The sequence below is a fragment of the Macrobrachium nipponense genome, chromosome 48, assembly GCF_015104395.2.
Source record: "Macrobrachium nipponense isolate FS-2020 chromosome 48, ASM1510439v2, whole genome shotgun sequence".
NCBI classification, from domain to species: Eukaryota; Metazoa; Arthropoda; class Malacostraca; order Decapoda; family Palaemonidae; genus Macrobrachium; species Macrobrachium nipponense.
In genome coordinates this window covers 6355289-6375433 of record NC_087223.1, presented here as the reverse complement: position 1 = coordinate 6375433, position 20145 = coordinate 6355289, and the positions used below count along the sequence as shown (strand labels likewise).

The following is a 20145-nucleotide window of genomic DNA, read 5'->3' as shown; positions in this document are numbered from 1 at the left end:
TGTATGAATTTACCAAGCGCAAGGCTTGTGGGGGGTTCATCATAACATGCAAGCAAATTGTATACGGTGCGTATACATAAACGTATTTCAAATCACACAATAGTTACGATAATGATAAAAGGGTGCTTTAATCATCGAATTTAACATTATCATCATTATGAGAGAAGCGTTTAACCTAGTTGGAAATGCAGAATCTACAAGTTGAGGGCAAAGCAGCTCTGGAAAGACCTTTAGCTAAATATACATTGTATTCTACTAAAGAAATATTCCATAATATGCCAACAGATTCTACTTGAAAGATAGAGTAAGACAAGTATGCCTCCACAGTGAGATGCCTCTGTGAAAGGAAGCACAGTTCACCAGTTTTAAAGGTAAGGAATATTTAGTACTTTGGGCAAAGGCCAAGCGCTAAGACCTATGAGGTCATTCAGCATTGAAAGAAAAATTGAGGGTAAAAAGGTTTGAAAGGTGTACCGGTAGGCAAAGCTCGCATTTGCACTATGAAACAATTGTTAGCAGAGGGTGGAGAGTAAGATGGAAGAAGGAGAATACAAACAGGGGTACAGTAAAAGGAATGAAAGGGGTTGAAGCTACGGGCTGAAGGGAAACTGCAAACATAAGTAATAATGCCAACAGTGCACTGCATGAGGTGCACTGATGGGAATTCTAAAGGTAAGGAAGCTAAACGTCAAAATCTATTTCTGGGGAGAGACCTGTGTCGCCCGGTGAAAAGATCCTGCTTTCCTCTTTTCTAGTATAAATAACCTCTAAATATACCAGAGAAAAAAGTTAGCATGGTATGCGCGAGCACATAATTCTGTACTATACATCCTTTGGGTTTCCCAGGAGGTGAAAACTAGAGCAAGGTAAAGGTGAAGAAGTTGGACTGTTATGCAAGAAGAGATCAAGGGAACAAAAGTGAGGAATGACAGACAGAGAAATGCCTGTGGGATGCTGCAAAGAACCTTTGGTACTATTATTAAGAGTGAATAATCACTAAAGGTCTTCAGAAGGAGTTCCAAAAAAATATATTTCTCCAACATGAAAGTAGGAATGTATTTTAAATCTAGTAGATAAGGTATTTTGTAGTCTTAGATTGTATGTGTACATACAAATCTTTCCAAAACTTGGCTAAGCTATGAGAGAAAGAACCTTAAGAGGTTCCCCTTGAAAGAGAAACTTGCATAACAAAATGTATCAAAAGAGGATGTTGAGAGTAGAACCGTTCTACATCTACCGTACATACCACTCTAAGATACAGAGAAATTGGAAACTTTTTAAAATTATTTCAAACAAACACTTGAAAGTCGATCATCGAAAAGCAAGGGTTTAGAGGCTGCTTTTCCACTTGAGTTGCAAGCTGTTTCGCTTGTCCGCAATGCAGTTTGATACATCAACTCCACATAAAGTCCTTATGGTTATTTAAAAAAGTATTTAACAGTACAAGTGAATCCCCTCTTTCAGAGTATACCAACATTCTATTTCAACATTCTACATCGTTAGTTTACAGCGACTTATAAACAACGGATCCCAACACAGCCTGTAGCAAGCTTACTCCACCAACAAGTCATCATGGTAACGTTAATATTATATACCCACGAAAGAACCTACCAAACAGCAAAACCCAAGTGGGGGAGGTCTTGAAGAACTACAGAAGGAATTGAAGAACTACAGAAGGAATTCAAGATACATACAGATTCTTGCCTTATACAGACAGAAACATGGAAAAATGTTATTGTTATTATACAATTAAGTTTGTTCATACTTACCTGGCAGATATATATATAGCTGTATTTTTCTGAAGTCCGACAGAAATTTCAAAACTCGCGGCACACGCAGTGGGTGGCCAGGTGGTAGTACCCATTCCCGCCGCTGGGAGGCGGATATCAGGAACCATTCCCATTTTCTATTCATATTTTATTAATGCCTCTGTCTCCTGAGGGGAGGAGGGCGGGCACTTTAATTATATATATCTGCCAGGTAAGTATGAACAAACTTAATTGTATAATAACAATAACATTTTGTTCATGCACTTACCTGACAGATATATATATTAGCTGAATCCCACCTTCGGATGGTGGTGGGGAAGAGGACAGAATAGGATTTTTAGGAAACTTAAATTAAGTAGATGATATACATCTTGGTTCCTCACCTGTTTGCAAAGTAGACTATGTGATTACTGTCACGTAAGGCTGCTTTTGCTTAAATCAGAGTTGCCAGCCAGGTGGAGACCTGTAGTGCTGGTGCGCTCTGGATGATCTGTCAACGGGTAAGAGACCTCAACGTGACAAGACCATCAAGGCATACAAATGAGGGCAACGAAGCAACTGACCACCACCTGACCAACTATTCACAAAAAAAACCCCTTAAAAACTAACTAAAGGATGGGAGATCTTCACATAAGACTCACCACAACCTAAAAACACAACAACAAACTAACCTAATCCTAACTAAGGGATAGGGAAAGAGCTACTTCCGGACCCCAATACTGTGTCCGCAGAACGTATGGCCCCAGTGCATTACAATCGTCATAAATCGTTCTCACATCCCTTAGGTAATGTGAGGCGAAGCGGAGTTTACTCCTCCAAAAGGCAATGCAATCAAGGATGTCCTTGATTGACATGTTCTTTTGGAAGGCAAGAGAGGTAGCGACCGGCTCGAACTTCGTGCGCTTTCACTCGTAAGAGGCTCAAATCAGTCTTCTGGAAAGATGAATGAGCCTCCCGAATGATGTCCCTTAGAAAGAAAGCAACAGCATTCTTCGATAAAGGTAACTCTGGTCTCTTCACAGAGCACCACAGATTACCTGAGGGACCTCTTACCTCTTTCGTTCTATGCACGTAGAACTTGAGAGCCTGACCGGGCACAGGACTCTCTCTGGTTCTTGGCCCACCAGACTTGACATACCCTTGATCTCGAAAGTCTTTCGGCCAAGGGTTCGAAGGATTTTCATTCTTCGCCAAGAAAGTTGGGTTCAACGAGCAGACAGCATTGTCTCCTTTGAATCCCATTAACTTGCTAAACGCTTGAATTTCACTAACTCTCTTAGCCGTCGCAAGAGAAGTTAGGAAAAGAGCCTTCCTTGTCAGGTTTCGAAGAGACGCTGCCTGAAGCGGTTCGAAAGGGCTTGACATAAGGAATTTAAGGACTACGTCAAGGTTCCATGATGGAGGTCTAATTTGAGGAACCTTCGAGGTCTCGAAAGACTTTAAAAGGTCATGAATGTCCTTGTTGTCAGACAGGTCAAGGCCTCTGTGCCTAAAAACCGCTGACAACATGCTTTTATATCCTTGATGGTAGGGACCGCTAATTTCTGCACATTCCTGAGGAAGAGCAGAAAATCAGCTATTTGGTTCACAGAGGTCGAGGAAGAGGAAACTCCCTCCTTTTTACACCATGCCCTGAAGGCAAGCCCACTTCGATTGGTAAACAGCTCTTGTGGAAGCACGTCTTGCATGTGAGATTGCTCTCGCAGCTGCTTTCGAAAAACCTCTCGCTCTGGGCCAACTTTTCGATAGTCTGAACGCAGTCAGACCCAGAGCGGAGGAGGTTTTGGTGAAACCTTTCGAAGTGGGGCTGTTTGAGTAGATCTTTCCTCCAGGGCAATGTCCTTGGAAAGTCTACAAGGAAAGACATGACCTCGGTGAACCATTCTCTCGCTGGCCACATCGGAGCGATCCAGGGTTAACCTCGTCCCTTCTGAGGCCGCAAACTTCCTCATGACTTCCCCCAAAATCTTGAATGGTGGGAAGGCGTACAAGTCTAGACCCGTCCAATTCCAAAGCAAAGCGTCTACCGCGATTGCTTCTGGATCCAGGAAGGGAGCAGTAAAGAGGAAGTCTCTTGGTCCTTGACGTCGCGAATAAGTCGACCAGTGGACGTCCCCACAACGTCCAAAGGTCTCGACAAAACGTCTTCGTTCAAGGTCCATTCCGTCGGTAGGACTTGTTCCCAGACGACTGAGAAGATCTGCCCTGACGTTTTGCACTCCTGCAATGAATCTCATCAGGATAGTCACATTTCTTCTCTTTGACCACAGCAGAATCTCTCTCGCTAGGGAAAAAACAACGTTTCTGGAGTTGTGTTGCCTTCCTCCCTGGTTTTTAAATAAGCGAGTGCTGTGGTATTGTCCGAGTTTATCTGAACAATCTTGTTCTCCAAACTCCTTTCGAAGAACTGCAGGGACAGAAATACTGCTGCCAGTTCTTTTGACATTTATATGCCAGGCTACCTGTTCCCCTCTCCAGGAGCCTGACACTTCCTTCCCTCCTAGTGTTGCTCCCCAGCCCGTGATGGAAGCGTCGGAGAACAACACTCGGTCGGGGCTCAGAAGACTTCGGGGACACGCCCTCCTGCAGCTTCTGAGGGTCCAACCACCATCTTAGATGGTTCTTGATCGGAAGCGATATTCTCAATATGGCATTGAGATCGTCCTTGCCTTCCACTCGTCCGCAAGGAAAAATTGGAGAGGCCTGACGTGCAGTCTTCCCAAGGAAACAAACCTTTCCAGCGAGGAAATGGTCCCCAGCAGACTCATCCATTCCCTCGCCGAGCAAGTCTCTTTCCTTAGAAAGGCTGAGATCTTTTCTAAGCCTAGCCGCTGACGTTCCTGGGACGGAAACGCTCGAAAAGCCACTGAATCCATCTGAATCCCCAGATACACGATGGACTGTGTTGGGGTCAGATGCGACTTTTCGAGGTTGACCAGAAGTCCCAGGGACTTCGCTAGGGCTAAAGTGAACTGCAAGTCCTTCAGAAACTTCTCTCTCGACGACGCTCTGATCAGCCAGTCGTCGAGGTACAGGGAAACTCTTATTCCCGAAGAGTGTAGCCACCTCGCTACGTTCTTCATTACTACAGTGAACACCATTGGAGCCGTGGTCAGTCCGAAACACATAGCTCTGAACTGCCACACTTTTTTGTCTAAGACAAAACCTTAGATACTTTCTTGAAAGAGGGTGGATCGGGATGTGAAAGTACGCGTCCTGCAAGTCTAAGACACCATCCAGTCGCCCGGTCTCAAGGCTCCCAGAACAGAATGAGGCGTCTCCATCGTGAATTTGGTCTTTTCCACGAAAAGATTGAGCCTGCTTACATCTAGAACTGGACGCCAACCTGAACGACTGCTTCGGTACTAGGAAGATCCTGTTGTAAAAACCTGGGGACCCCAGGTCCGCGACTTGTTCCACCGCTCTTTTGTCGATCATCTGCTGAAGGAGACCGAATAATACTTTCTTCTTTTCTCCCTGATAGGATGGAGAAAGGTCTCTGGAGTCGTAGAAAGAGGAGGAAGATCTAAAAAGGGGATCTTGTACCCCTGCTCCACGATCTTGAGGGACCAAGAGTCCGTGTCTCTCTCTCTCCCACGCTCCCGCAAAAAACTTCAGTCTGGCTCCGACTGGTGTCTGAAGGACATGCTTCTCACTTGGAAGGCTTTGGCTTTAAAGGAAGCTCTTCCTCGTGAAAACCCTCTCCCTCCATCGAGGAGCTGCTCTCGAGGGGGGAGCCCCACGAAAGGGCTTAACTTTCTTCGGCGGTCGAACCGCAGCTGAAGAGGTTGAAGGTACGGCTGACCTTCTTGTAGACTGGGCCCAAAAGGTCCTGAGTTGCCTTCTCTTGCAAAACTGTTTGTCAGGTCCTTTACTAAAGTCTGGGAAGAGATGGTTCGAAAGAGGCGAAAACAGCAAATCCGCTTTCTGAGCTGGAGTTACCGAACGAGCTGTGAAGTTGCACAGCAAAGCTCTCTTTTTCAATAAAGCTGTTCCAAAATGAGATACGATCTCCTCCGAACCATCCCTGACGGCTTTGTCCCATACATGCTAACACGCTGGACAGCTCCCCCAGACTGAGAGATTCTGGGCTTCTCGCTTGCAGATCCAGACTCCCAAACACCAGTCAAGGAAGTTGAACACTTCCAGCGTCCTGAGCAGACCCTTCAAATGATGGTCAGTCTCCGTAGAGGTCCAGGTTACTTTCGCAGAGGGTAAAAAAAAGAGACCTCCTCTGCGAATCCACTAGGCTGGAGAAATCTCCTTGAGCCGAAGAAGGGATACGAACTCCTACTTCATCTTTGGTTTCTATACCAAATGCCCCTTTTCCCCGCTAAGTCTAGCTGGCGGCAAGGCGAAGGTCGTCTTGCCTTGATCTCTCCTTCGTATCATCCAATCTTGAGTTTCTTAAAGGCACGTTTCGTGGAGAGAGAAGTTTTCATCTCTACAAACTCCGGGGTTTTTTCCAGTTTTAGATGAAGAAACTGCGAAGGAGGAGACTTGGGAGCTGCGGGCTGAAACTTGTCTTCGAAAGAAGAACGCAAGAGCCGCACTAGGACTTTATAGTCCGAGATTGAAGGGGCCGCAGAAGGTTCCTCTTCAACCGAGTCAGCCGAACTACTCAGCTCTCCTTCTTCTCTAAACGGAAGAGGAGACCGTCTGTCCGGAGAGGCGTCCTAATGTCGGGTCTTGGCTTGATCAAATGACCCCTATCCTTGCTAGAGGCAGCCTTATTTCGGCTGTCTTCTCTATGACGCTTACTACTTGATGAAGGTAGAGCGTCCTGACGAGGACGAGCGTCCTTAGCGCCATCCGCGGCAGTCTCACTTGCCAGAGAAGCGTCCTTACGTTTCTCAAACGAAAGGGAAGACCTTTTCGCTGGAATACGTGCCGCTGCGCGTAAACTAGCGGTCTGGGGGTACGACTTCTTGGTCGGAATCCCCAAAAACGTCTTGAAAAGAGCCCTGAACGTCCTGGCGAGCTTCCTGCCAAGCGTCCTGCCGAGCGTCCTGCCGAGCGTCCTGCCAGCTGTCCTTGTCTAGCGTCCTGTCTAGCGTCCTGATGAACGTCCTGCCTAGCGTCCTGCCAAGCGTCCTGCCAAGCGTCCTGACGAGCGTCCTGACAAGCGTCCTGACGAGCGTCCTGCCGAACGTCCTGCCAAGCGTCCTGCCAAGCGTCCCGCCTAGCGTCCTGCCTAGCGTCCTGACGAGCGTCCTATCGAACGTCCTTCTAGAGGACGAACGAGATCGGCGAATCGCCGAAGGGAGGAGAAGCGATCGGCGAACGAGACGAAGTAGGTGAGGAGGGATAGAAGGAGACTGCTTCGTCCTCTTGACAGGCAGTCTAAGGTCCTTCCTCCGCTTAGGCTCGACTGCTGCTGGGCGAGTCCTCTGAGCCATAAGCGAGGATAGCTGGTCCTGAAGACAAAAGACAAAAAGAATGTTCTTCGTCGGGGAAGAACGAACAGAGGAAGCAGGACTGATCCTGCGAAGAAGACGAGGGGCGATGGGGACGGCCTCCTTTCCTTCCTCACGGTACAGCTACCTGCTTCTCAGGTATAACGCGCCTGTGCACGCAACCCAGAGTCCTCATCGGAGGAGATCTTACCCCGTTTTCTGAGGCGGAAAAGCGTCATACGCATCCGACGAAAGTGGCGAAAGAGGACGTGAAGCGTCCTCCGCACGAAACGTCTTTTCAGAGGACGAGAGTCTCTCCGAGCGCTCCACCCCTTGCGCGGGGAGGACGCTTCTTGGAGGACGAAAAGCACTCTTTCAGGCCGCGGCGCCTCGTGCGCACTCCTTGGCAGCCTGGGACGTTTGTTACAAGGCCTGCCGAAGGGACGCCAGATCGGTGGGAAGCCCCCGTAACCCTCTTGCGGCTTTCGACATAACCTACTCCCTGAGTCTTGGGAGTCTGGTAGAGGTCTAGGTCAGGCCTAGAGGCATTATGGGGCCGATCTGACGCCCCTCCACAACACTAGGGGCACGATCACACACTTGCACCGAGCCAGTTTCTAAGGCTTTCACTTTGGTCTCCAGAGTGCGAAGAGACTCCAAAATCAGAGAGAGAGCATTCGCTTCTCTCCGACACAGAATCAGAGCCCCGAAGGCAACACAGGTTTAGGGGTTGCAAACTCTACAGGTGTTAATGTAGGAGAGATGTTAGCCTTACCTTTGGTAGAATTTAGAACCCACTCCTGGAGGAAGACCTCCTGATCCTATCGCGCTCCTCCAATTTTCTTAAGGTCGCTAGGACTCATATACTCTCCAATCATCATCGGTCAATTTCTCACATTCATTGCACCGATTATCAATCAAACAATTATGCCCCCTCACAACTCATACATACTGTGTGGGGGTCTACCGATGCTTTCGGTAGCCTCACCTTACAATCAGCCCTCACACACACTCTGAAACTCACAGCACTTGATCCAGACATATATTATAGAAAAGTCAATCCAAAATAAAAAAACGGTCCACTATCGTGCATGCCAATTCAACAATCCAATTCAATACAAAAAAAACAAATAAGATACTTAAAAGCGAGTCAAATTCCAAAAAATCCTGAGCAGAGGTCTGTAAACAGTTGTTTACCGACCGGCGACAGAAAAAATATGAATAGAAAATGGGAATGGTTCCTGATATCCGCCTCCCAGCGGCGGGAATGGGTACTACCACCTGGCCGCCCACTGCGTGTGCCGCGAGTTTTGAAATTTCTGTCGGACTTCAGAAAATACAGCTATATATATATCTGTCAGGTAAGTGGCATGAACAAATAATGTTGTATGTTCATGGATGAAACAAAGCTACAGCAGCTGATGCAACAATGCTGGACTGCATACCTCAAAAATAAAAAATGATGGCTATGTTAAGAACCTGGATGCCCACAATCAAATTGCCATTCCTACATCCACTTAGTGACTTAGCAACTATACCTTAATGCACCACTTGTATTTGTACATAAGGTACTCAATGCAATACACCTGACTATTCAGCTCCTTGCTAACAGAATTACCAATATTTCCATGAATTAAATTTATATCCAGCACAATTGAGCCTCAAGAAATAATGGGCAATTCAACATGGTTTTTTTTAAAGCTTAAAACATACGGAATGCACCTTCAACAATATCACAAAATCTAACAACGATAACTTGGAGAATTCTCCAAATTTTCAAAGAACCTTTTCAATTTGTCAAGTAACCAGTTCTACCACACTTCAGTTGAGAATGGAGATTCACATCATGTGGTAATATCTGCAATGCAAAGATGTCAATGACTCAAGTTTTAACTTATGAACGAGTTCTGCCATCTGTAGTGAAATACTAAAAGTATTTACTCAAGAAAATAACGTGGCCTTCTTTCAAACCGACAAGAAAAACTACTTTGCAGGCAGAGACGAGAGAACTTTCCTCAGATTCTGTGATATGAGATGTATATTTCCAAAAAAGTGGCATAGAGGCAACACAGGGTTGCCAGAGAACCATTTAAAATGAAAGACAGCAAAAACATAACATTGTCAGTGAACAGATTCAGTAAGATGCTGGTCCCTGTAACTCGAGAGACAGGAAACAATTTTCCTTTCTTGAAAATGCCAAACACGAGTCAGCTTTCTTGTTTCGAGTTTAATATTACACCAAAATAAAATGCAAGCAACTGTTTAATTCAGTCAGATTAAGTTGCCAAACTACTGTACAGTAATCATAATCAATATACATTACAAACAAGGTTAGATACAACACATTGATTACAAAAAGAATTACAGGTGTTATGATACAACCAAGAATAAGTTATCTAGCATTCAATAGTATAAAAGCTCACTGCTTCTCCATATACTATGCAAAAAATAGCTCTCGTAAAAATGCCAAAAATTCTGTTCTTATCCAAAAGTATCTACAATATTTCTTCAGTTTCCAGAACTGTAAAAACAATATAAAAATGTTAGTCACAAAAAAAAATAAAAATAAAAGCTTTTCGGCGTATTTTTGCAAGGATTAGCGTCATAGGAAAAAGAATAAAAAGCGGAGGAAGACGAAAGACGAAGGAGAAACATTACCTCATCATCGAGGGTTGGCGCTTACAGAGATAATGTTGAGAAGAGCTCTGATTAACAACAGTACAACACCCAATACTTCTGGAAGAAAATCACGTAACTTGTGACACTAGTTCAGGCCTAAGCTAGTTTTCTTTGGCAGTGGCAAATCTGCTACCTGATGGCATCAAGAAGTCAACTTAATGACAGCACAAATGTTTGGCATTATTTGTTTGATTACGAATGCATAACATAACAGTAATATACAAGGACAGGATGCACACACATGCGCTTTCATTCCTGAATCAGTTCAACCCTGACTGCATGACGAAACAATAACATACGATAATGGGATGCACATATGCACACAAGCATTCCTTCCACAAACAAACAAAAAAACTAAAAAATGTTGATATTCTTCTGAAAAAAATAAAACCCTTGATGGAGACACTCATTGTACACAAAATACCTCTTGAAAAATGTTTCCAATGATGGACCACATACAAACAAACAACATGAACTGGCAAAAATATTAATGATCACTTCTTAAATATGAAAATTATTGAACAACCATACAAAATGATTATCTTTTATCATACACATAATTCTTTCTTAACAGAGTCATCACAGGCCACGAGAACTACCTGATGTTGATGTCAATAAATGAACAATCAATACGTATTTCGAGTTGGTATATTGCCTGTAAACAGCAAACACTCAAACTTTCCACTTTTCATGTGCAAATAAAAGCAAATGTTTAAGTCAAAATTTTTAAAACATGACAAACAGAAGCAAAATACCACTACCAAAGTACTTCTTAACATCATCATAACGAAAACCCAGATGTACTCAATACTTTCATAAAATCAACAAAAAATTCTCAAGTGAATAAAGCAGCAAACAATGAGTGCCTTGTGCCTAACTGAAATCGTTTTGTACTAATGATCTACTTTGCTTAAGCCAAAAGATAAGTAACAAATTGATTTAATCTGTTGCTAAATGCATGCTTTAAAAGCATACACTCTTTAATTATAGTAGAAACATTTATAAAGGTGGCATTAAAATTCCCTGGCAAGTCAGAGATATGGTATTTTTTAAAACATTTTTCCAACTGATTTTACATACACGTACCCACTACTGTTTTACAAGCGATGACACTGGCAGAAATGCTTTCACTCTTTTCTGCTCTTCGTCATTTGTAAAACAACAGTGGGTCTATGCCAGGAAATCATATCAAATATTTGGTATGGTTTATCAAAGTTAATAAAAGTTCCAAATTGACAAAGATGTTTGAAATTGTATTTTCCCCAAAGGAAAAAAATTTCCAAGTGTAATAAATTCTTTACTTTGTTGGTCAACATCTTAAGGCACACAGGATGAAGAGTTACATTTTGTGTTGTGGCCACCCGTAAGGTTTATTTGGGCCTCATAAATCAGGCTATTCAACAAAAAAGTTTAAACTATTTCTTATTTGTGTCTACATGGATACTTGTCTTCATAAAACTGTTTGAGGATTCAGAACCAGTTAGTAACTCAAGACAGTATACATACTAATTCCAGAATACATTATTGAAAACTTTGTTGCAAAATCCTGCAAAATATTTCTACAAAGATTTAGTATATAATTGCTCCTAAGTATCTCATTAAAAAAGAATAAAAACCATCAATAGGTTTTTTCAAAACATCAGTAGCAAATTGGAAATAGCAAGCCAATGCAAAAGTTCCTAACTACCAAATTGGGGCATATTTGACAAGTCAAGCTGAATACAATATGTAATAACTGAAAGCTCAGGTAGCAAAATTATGGTCTAAAAGCATAATACTCAAGAGGATACAAAATACAACACTTCTACAGAACCTCTAAGGAAAAAGTAGCATACACAACAGTGTCGTAGTTAACCTGCACTCTGAGTTTCAAAACGAGGGAAATAGTATACAAAGCCAAGAGGAACGACCTATTGGGAAAACAAAATTTAATGTATAACTCACGCATGCAGTGACTTAAGAAACCAGTCACTGCCTGGATTAACCTTAGCTAATATAGTTTATGGAGTAACTACACATGACATGAGATGTCATACTGATAATTTTAGTATACTACAACAAGTTAGGGAAGTTTCTTGGATACCATTCACTGCTCATACTAAACTTATCTTTCTAATGCCGCTTCAAGAGGTTGAATGAATTGTCATCACCGTTGCAAGGTGTAACCAAACCACTCAATGGGGCCAAACCAAAGGAACAACGTAAAAGATAGTATATAAGGCAAGAGGAACAATAGGATAGGAAATTAAATGTAAATGGAAGATTACAATAAAAACGTGATTTAAAGTGTTACTATTCCTGAGAGTTGAAGTGAACTTGTGTAACTAATTGATGACAACAGTAAGGCAACACACACCCATTACTGATTGCAACATACAGCATAACAAATATGTAACTCGCAAGACACATCACATACAACCGATAATTACTGCTTTTCCTAAAATGACCTACGTAAAAGATAGCCTCCACCTACAAGGTAAAAACTTAACTGCCTCATTGCGATAAAATTTCACTACAGGCAAACTACACCAAGAGATTATACTAATGATAAAATATCTAAGGAAAAAAAAAAAAAAAACGACATGCAAGATTATTCTATGGATATGCTAATGCTTGTCCATATCACCAATGATGAACTGCAAAGAGGTCTCACTGGACCAAAAGCTGCTACTAATAGGAAAAGATAGTCTCAATGCAGAAGAGAATATTTAAAGAAAACCCCAAATACCAAACTACATTAAAAGAATATAATATATATATATATATATATATATATATATATATATATATATATACATATATATACAGGCAGTCCCGGGTTTACGATGGGTTCGGCTTACAATGTTCCGAGGTTAAGGCGCTTTTCAATTATATTCATCAGAAATTATTTATATAGGGTTACAAACGCATGTTCCAAGGTTACGACACCTTCAATGCTCATCTGGCAGAAGAAATATGACACCAAAAATGCAAAAAATAACATATTTGAGTTTTTTTTTTTTATGCAAAATGCAATAAGAATGTAGTTTACATAGTTTTGAATTCACCCATAGCATTAACAGTAAGGTTTTCTTAGGATTTTTGGTGATGTTCCGGCTTACAACGATTTTCGGGTTAATACGTGTCTCAAGAACAGAACCCCCGTTGTAACCCGGGGACTGCCTGTATGTATATACTATATATATATATATATATATATATATCTATATATATATATATATATATAATAATATTATATAAATAATAATATATATATGTATATCTATATATATATATAAATATATATATAGATATTATATATCATATATATATATAATATATATATAGTATATATATATATATATATATTTATATATATATATATATATATATTATATATATATATATATATAAGATGTATTATGTACAAATAGTAATGATCTAATAAAAGAAAACATCAATCAAATGATTTTCAAAAAACAACAGAGCGATGACACATTTTACAATCAACAAAAGCACCGAGAGACCTCACATAGTAAACGTTATTGCTTTCATTCTCAATTCCAAACTCATAACCACTACTGAATATTTACCTTCATAAACAAATAACAAATATCAGCAACGGAAAAACAACTTTATGCAGAAAAAACTCATCGCAAGGAAAAAGTGATTAAAAAGGATCCTTAAAATAATTTCAATTATAGTTTGTCTCATGAGATTCTTCCATTCAGCTATAATATTAATGTTTATATGCTAACACATCTGACATAGTTTACTGATAGCTTTTCCAAATGACGTTAGAACTATTACACACCTAAAAAGAGGGTTAGACACCAATCTCTTAAAAAACCATGTTTACGGGTACTTTGTCACCAGCCTGGATATATCATTATAGTACTTATAATGGGAATTAAATTCTTGCCGAAGTTTAAAAATAGAGTTCATAAAGCTATTTCAAACCCAAAAACCAGTGATCAGGCTTACAGATGCGGCGGAAGTGGTACCGAAGATGCTAAAGGAGAATTCACAACGCAGCCAAATGTATGACGTAAGAAAATGATAGGACATGGTACTGTAGGTTTTTATGATTGGCTAACTTAGCCTGATAGTCTTAAAACTATCCATAGTTACCAACCAATATATAAATTCTACAATATATTAAAATATGTTATTGTTATAATACAATTAAGTTTGTTCATACTTACCTGGCAGATATATATACTATAGCTGTATTCTCTGAAGTCCGACAGAATTTCAAAATTCGCGGCACACGCAGTGGGCGGCCAGGTGGGTAGTACCCATTCCCGCCGCTGGAGGCGGATATCAGGAACTATTCCCATTTTCTATTCATATTTATCAGTGCCACTGTCTCCTGAGGGGAGGTGGGTGGGCACTTTAATTATATATATCTGCCAGGTAAGTATGAACAAACTTAATTGTATTATAACAATAACATTTTGTTCATGAAACTTACCTGACAGATATATATATAGCTGAATCCCACCTTCGGATGGTGGGAAGAGACAGAATAGGATTTTTGGGAAACTAAATTAAGTCTATGATATACATCTTGGTTCCTCACCTGTTAGCATAGCCGACTTCGTGATTACTGTCACCAAAGTTGCTTGCTGCATTACTAGAGTTGCCAGCGAGGTAGAGACCTGTAATGCTGGTGCGCTCTAGATGATCTGTCAACGGGGCGTGACCACAATGTGACTAGACCCATATGACCATACTTCTGAAGGCAACGAAGCTAAAACCACCACCTGACCTAACCTATCAAAGTTAGTTCCATAACTTCTAGGCTAAAGAAAAGGAACGCGCCTCAAGCGACCAACCCTTCAAAGTTAAAAGCACACCTATCCCTTTTCTATAGGATAGGATTCGTGTTGCTTGCTGCCCCCAATAATATATCTACGGATATGTATGGTCCTAGCGACTTACAGATCTCAAATGTCGTCTTCACATCCCGTCGGGAGTGTGAAGCGAACACAGAGTTGCTTCGCTAAAGCGTGGCACTCAGGATGTTACTGAGTGTCATGCTCTGTTGAAATGCTTCCGAGGCCGCGCCCTCACTCTTGAGCATTCATATTAAGAAAAAATCAAAAAAATCTCAAATCTTTATGGCAAACATAATGAATGAGACTTCTTAAAAGAACTCCTTGACTATAATGCCAGGGTGTTCTTGGACATGAACCAGTCTGGTCTTTTACGGAACACCGCAGATTGTCCGTTGACCTCGACTTTCTATAGTTTTATCAAGATAAAACTTGAGAGACCCGACAGGGCACAGGACTCTCTAATGCCCCTTGCCCAATAATTTGTGCCATACCCTTGGTCTCCAAGCCTTCGGGTCAAGGGTTAGACAGGTTTTCGTTCTTATCAAGAACGGAAGGCTTAGAGGACAGACGCATTATGTCCTTTAAAGCTAAAACCTCTGATGATGGCTAAAACCTCACTAACCCTCTTTGCGTGGCTAGAGCGGTTAGAATGTTAGCCTTTCTGGTCACGTGTATTAAGTTCGCAGAAAGGATAGGTTCGAAATGCTTTTGGTATCAGAAACTCAGACTACGTCTAAGTTCCATGCCGGAACCTGCGATCCAGAGAATTTCAAGATCTCTCCAGACCTCAAAGATCGTGAAGCTTTTTGTTGTTTGACAGAACCGAATCTCTGAGCCTAGAGGCCGTCAACAACCTATTTGCATATTCTACATAGTTAGGACTTCTAGCTTATCTCATACTTCATACAGAAAGATAGAACCATAAAGAAATTCACAGAGGTCGAGGTGAGGAACAGTCATTTCCCTTCACTATCTCCAGAAACGGCCCCTCCGATTGAACACTGAAAATAGCAGCACTGCTTTGCCTTGGCCAAGAGACTGCCATTAATCTTGAAGATCTTATCGCTTCTCAATAGTCTGAACGCCTTCAGACTCAGAGAGGGAGATATTAGATACTTCACTAAGTGACGATGTTAGATTACACCAATTCTCTCGGGAAGGGTCTTTGGACAATTCTCTGAATTACCTGACCTCTGTGAATCCAAACCTCTTAGAGGCCAACATGTGGCGACTAAAGCTAATCCTCTAGGATCATGAATAGGGGAACAACTTAAGAGGAAGCTCCTTCGTCTTCAATATTACGAAAAACTTAACGAAAGGACGCCCTCAGTCTCTCCTCAACTTTCGACATACTTCTAAGTGAGGATTACTCGAGACGTCAGTAGTTGTTGCCTTCGATCGAGAAGACCCGCACGGACGTGCACTAGTTTAACGAACCTCTTGAGGATTGTTACGTTCCGTGCCCAAGCCCATAACCAACTCTCTCTTCTTGAGCTATGAGAGAGCTGAGAAATTATCCGAGATGATTTGGGCCACTCGATCCAAACTCACCCTTCGAGGAACTGGAGAGCCGACCAATTTTGGCTTCCAATTCTTTCAGACAATGTGCCAGAACATCTGTTCCTCTGTTCGGCCTGCTGGCACCCTCTCGCTATCACCCGAGGTGATCCTCAAGCCGTTGAGAGAAAAATTAGAATTATTACTAGATCTTGATGTTATTCCAATTTCTTCGTGAGGAAAAAATTGTAGAGGTCTGAATTGCTGTTTATTCAGGGAAAACAAGCTTCTCCAGCGAGGAAATGGTCCCCAGCAAACTCATCCATTCCCTCACTCAGCCTGCTTCCTTCCCTAAATAAGGCTGCGCTTTGCATAAGCAGGAGAGCATATTATAGTGCTATGCCGGGTAGATTCGTACAGAAATTCTGTTACGCTGCGGGAAACCCGCACCGAACAAAGTATAAGAGATATCTTGTTGAAATTTTCTAAGTAAACGGAAGGCATGTTCATCCATGATTACTAGAAATTTCCTCAACCCGAGGCTAAAATTCATGATTGTAGGGCAGAGAGACGGCTTATTCAGCCATTCCCGCAAGGGAGAGAGACGTAACCAACCGTGCATGTCACCGAGCTAGCCGGTACCGTAGTGCGTAGATCACAGTAACAGCAGCCTTGTTCATCGTCCCGCACTATCTGCCTGAGTTGCCAGCTACTCCTTTTACGAAGGGATAGGTATGAAATTATCGAGCAAAAGGAAACTCTCAAGCAGGCATATTTAAACGAAACAAATTCGCTAAATACAGAAGCTGAGTTGGTGTTGTCGTAACAATACCTGAAGAGTTGTTCTTACTCCGAAAACTCTTGGAAGGTTGAAGGGAGTGTCAATTAAATACATTAGAACAACAGTTCTTTCGGCATCTATCCGCAGAGGTAAATACGATATGCGTATATGACTTGACCCATGCGTTAGCAAAATGACGCAAAGATAAACTACGTAAGTATTGTAGTAATTTGAACATCGAATTCTCTACTACATCTTTCCTCGACGAGGAAGAGAGAAAGAAAGGAAACGACTGTCTACGTTCTAATGAATGAGACTTTTTTAAAATAACTCCTTGACTCTTTGGTGGACCAACACAAGACTTCTTCGCCAAGAAAATGGGGGGTAATATTCGAAATAGAGATCATGCAAAGAGAGAAACCGGGATAGCAGGAAAAGGAACCGTTCAATGTTTTCCTTATGATATTGGACATAAGACTTCTTGGATCTAGTCTACAAGTCTTTTTCTTACTCCCCGGATGAGCCTCTGAAAATGCATGAGAGCTCTTCCGAAATTTGTTAATGAGTTTATCCGCTTAAACGATAAAAACGTTAAAATCTATGTCAAGTGAGAACTACCCCATTTAGAGGGGTCCCCCACTTAAATGAAAAACGTTTAGTATCTTGACAATGGGGAAAACGTCCTTACTTGACAAAACTATTAGCACTTTGCTAATAGGGGAAAACCCTTTAACATGACCGAAAAGTCACCCAGGAATCCGAGTATATAATCTTCCCAGATTCGCCAAGAAATCGAGAAGAGGAATAGAGGGGATCGAGAAGAAAAAAAAAAATCGGGTATGTCTCTCCGCTAACTCCGAATCCTTTTTTAAAAATTTCTGTAAAGGAATGTCCTGTGAAGAGTCCTGAAAAAACCTCCTCTTGACGAGCGTTTAGAAAGCGTCACGCGTCCTAAGAAACGTCCTGAACAGCAAATAAGACGCCTTCTACAAGTCTTTTCTCTCGCAAAGCGTCCTGCCTAGCTTCCACCGAAGCGTCCTGGCGAATGTCCACAAAAGCGTCCTCATAAGCGTCCTGCCGAGCGTCCTCAAAAGCGTCCTGCTTAGCGTCCTGCTGAGCGTCCTCAAAAAACGTCCTGCTTAGCTACGAGCGTGTCTGAGCAGAGAACACCAAGTCTTCTGAACGACGTTTCAGAGAGGAACTCGTTGAGCGCCCACTGATGCATGCAAGGCCCGCCAAGAGGCGTCCTGGCAGCGACCTTGCAACATCTCAATGTTATGACGAACCGCTTTTTGCGTATGACGTCGAATATTTTCAAGGGACGTCCTCATGCGAGTCTCCATGGAGAGCCGCACGTTGCTCCTGAAGTGTGTGAACACTAAAGGAATACGTATGGCTTTCGTCTTCAAGACGGGCCTTAAAGACCTTCATACCTTCTTACAAAGACAGTGGCCGCCTGTGCGACAACTTGCGTCTTAGTAATGCAAAAGAACATCTCCAGAAACGCACTCAGCAAAGGAACGCCGAGCGTCCGAAAGACATCCTCGCAAGGTGCTTGCCGAGCGTCCTGGATAATAGTCTACTTATAGGACGTCGAGCACTCCAAAGGCTTCCTCACGTCTAAATTGCCCCTCTTATGCCGAACCAGAGACATAAGTTGTTTGACTGTGCAAAGCAGCTTGCCGGACGTCAAACTTATCAGCTTGCTTTTTCGAAGTAAAGCGAACGTTACATAACGTATGCGGAGCGCCATGAGGAGAGGAGACGAATACTGAGTTGCTCCTCCAAAAGATGGAATCTAGAATGTCCTTGATTACCAATTCTTTTGGAATGTAGCGAGGTTGAAACAGCTCTAACTTTATGAGCGTTCACTCGCAGGAGGCTCAAAATCACTCTTCTGGCAAGATGAATGAGCTCCTTAATAATGTATAAATGATGTATAAATGAGCGTTCACTCGCAGGAGGCTCAAATCACTCTTCTGGAAAGATGAATGAGCCTCCTTAATATGTCCCTTAGGAAAAGAGCCAGTGCATTCTTCGAAAAGGGTAATCTTTCATCCTCTCCCGTGACGAGAGAGAGGACGTGAAGCGTCTATTCTCTAAAGCTTCTTTAGGGGGCGCGAGTCCTTCTGAGAGCTCCAAACCCCTTGTGTGGGGAGGACGCCTCGGAGGACGAGAAAGCAATCCTTCAAGATTCGTGCACGTGCTCGATCTTCGGCAGCCATGGGAAGCGACAAACAGGACCTGCCGAAAGGAAGCCAGATCAGCATGAAAAACCCGTAAACCCTCCTTCGGCTTTTGACATGCCCTCTCCCTGGTTTTCTGGGAGTCCGACAGAGGTCTAGGCCTAGAGGCGTATGGGGCCGATCTGACGTCCCTCCTAACGAGAGAGAGGACGTGAAGCGTCCTCTTCTCTAAGCTTCTTAGAGAGCGCGAGTCGTTCCGAGAGCTCCAACCCTTGCGCGGGGGAGGACCTCTGGAGGACGAGAAGCAATCCTTCAAGATTCGTGCACGTGCACGATCTTTAGCAGCCTGGGAAGCGTCAACAGGTTCTGCCGAAGGGACGCCAGATCGGTGGGGAGCCCCGTAACCCTCTTGCGGCTTTCGACATGCCCTCTCCCTTAGTCCTGGGAGTCCGACAGAGGTCCAGCCTAGAGGCATTATGGGGCCGATCTGACGCCCCCTCCACAACACAAGGGGCACTACACTTCACAACACTGATTGGAGAGCGAGCACTTTAGTCTAGATTACTTGATGTAATCCTCTAGCAGACACTTCTTCTAGGCCGTAAGCCATACCACAGGGTTAGGCAAAATAAAATCTACAGGAGGTTAGAAGGTTCATTATTTCTAACTTCTGTTTACTGTGGAGGAAAACTCCTGATTCTAACACGCTCTGAAATGCGTACATGAATCCTACTTCGTTCCGTAATCAGTCACACATTACACTAATTACATTGAAACTTATGCAAAGAAAACATGTAAACGCCATATATACTAAGCGAGTGTCTACCGAACGTTCCGGTAGCTTCACCTTACCCCATGCAGACAACAAAGTCTGAAACTAGGCTAACTAGCTTCAGACATCAAATGCAATGAAAAAATTTACGATAGCGTATGCCTAGCCACAAATCCAAGTCAATAATCGAAAGAATAATTAGGATACTTAAGCGGGCTAATGAAGTTTCAAAATCCTAGGCGGAG

The 20145-nt window shown here is 42.6% G+C and overlaps 1 protein-coding gene across 1 annotated transcript in view; it reads right to left on the bottom strand.

The window, feature by feature from the left end:
* The window catches only part of LOC135205010 (BLOC-2 complex member HPS3-like), a 167799-nt gene that overhangs the window by 140588 nt on the left and 7066 nt on the right, over positions 1-20145 (bottom strand). The window contains 1 exon segment of the mRNA XM_064235244.1: positions 9824-9901. Coding sequence (XP_064091314.1) covers positions 9824-9831 — 8 coding nt within the window. The 5' untranslated portion in view covers positions 9832-9901.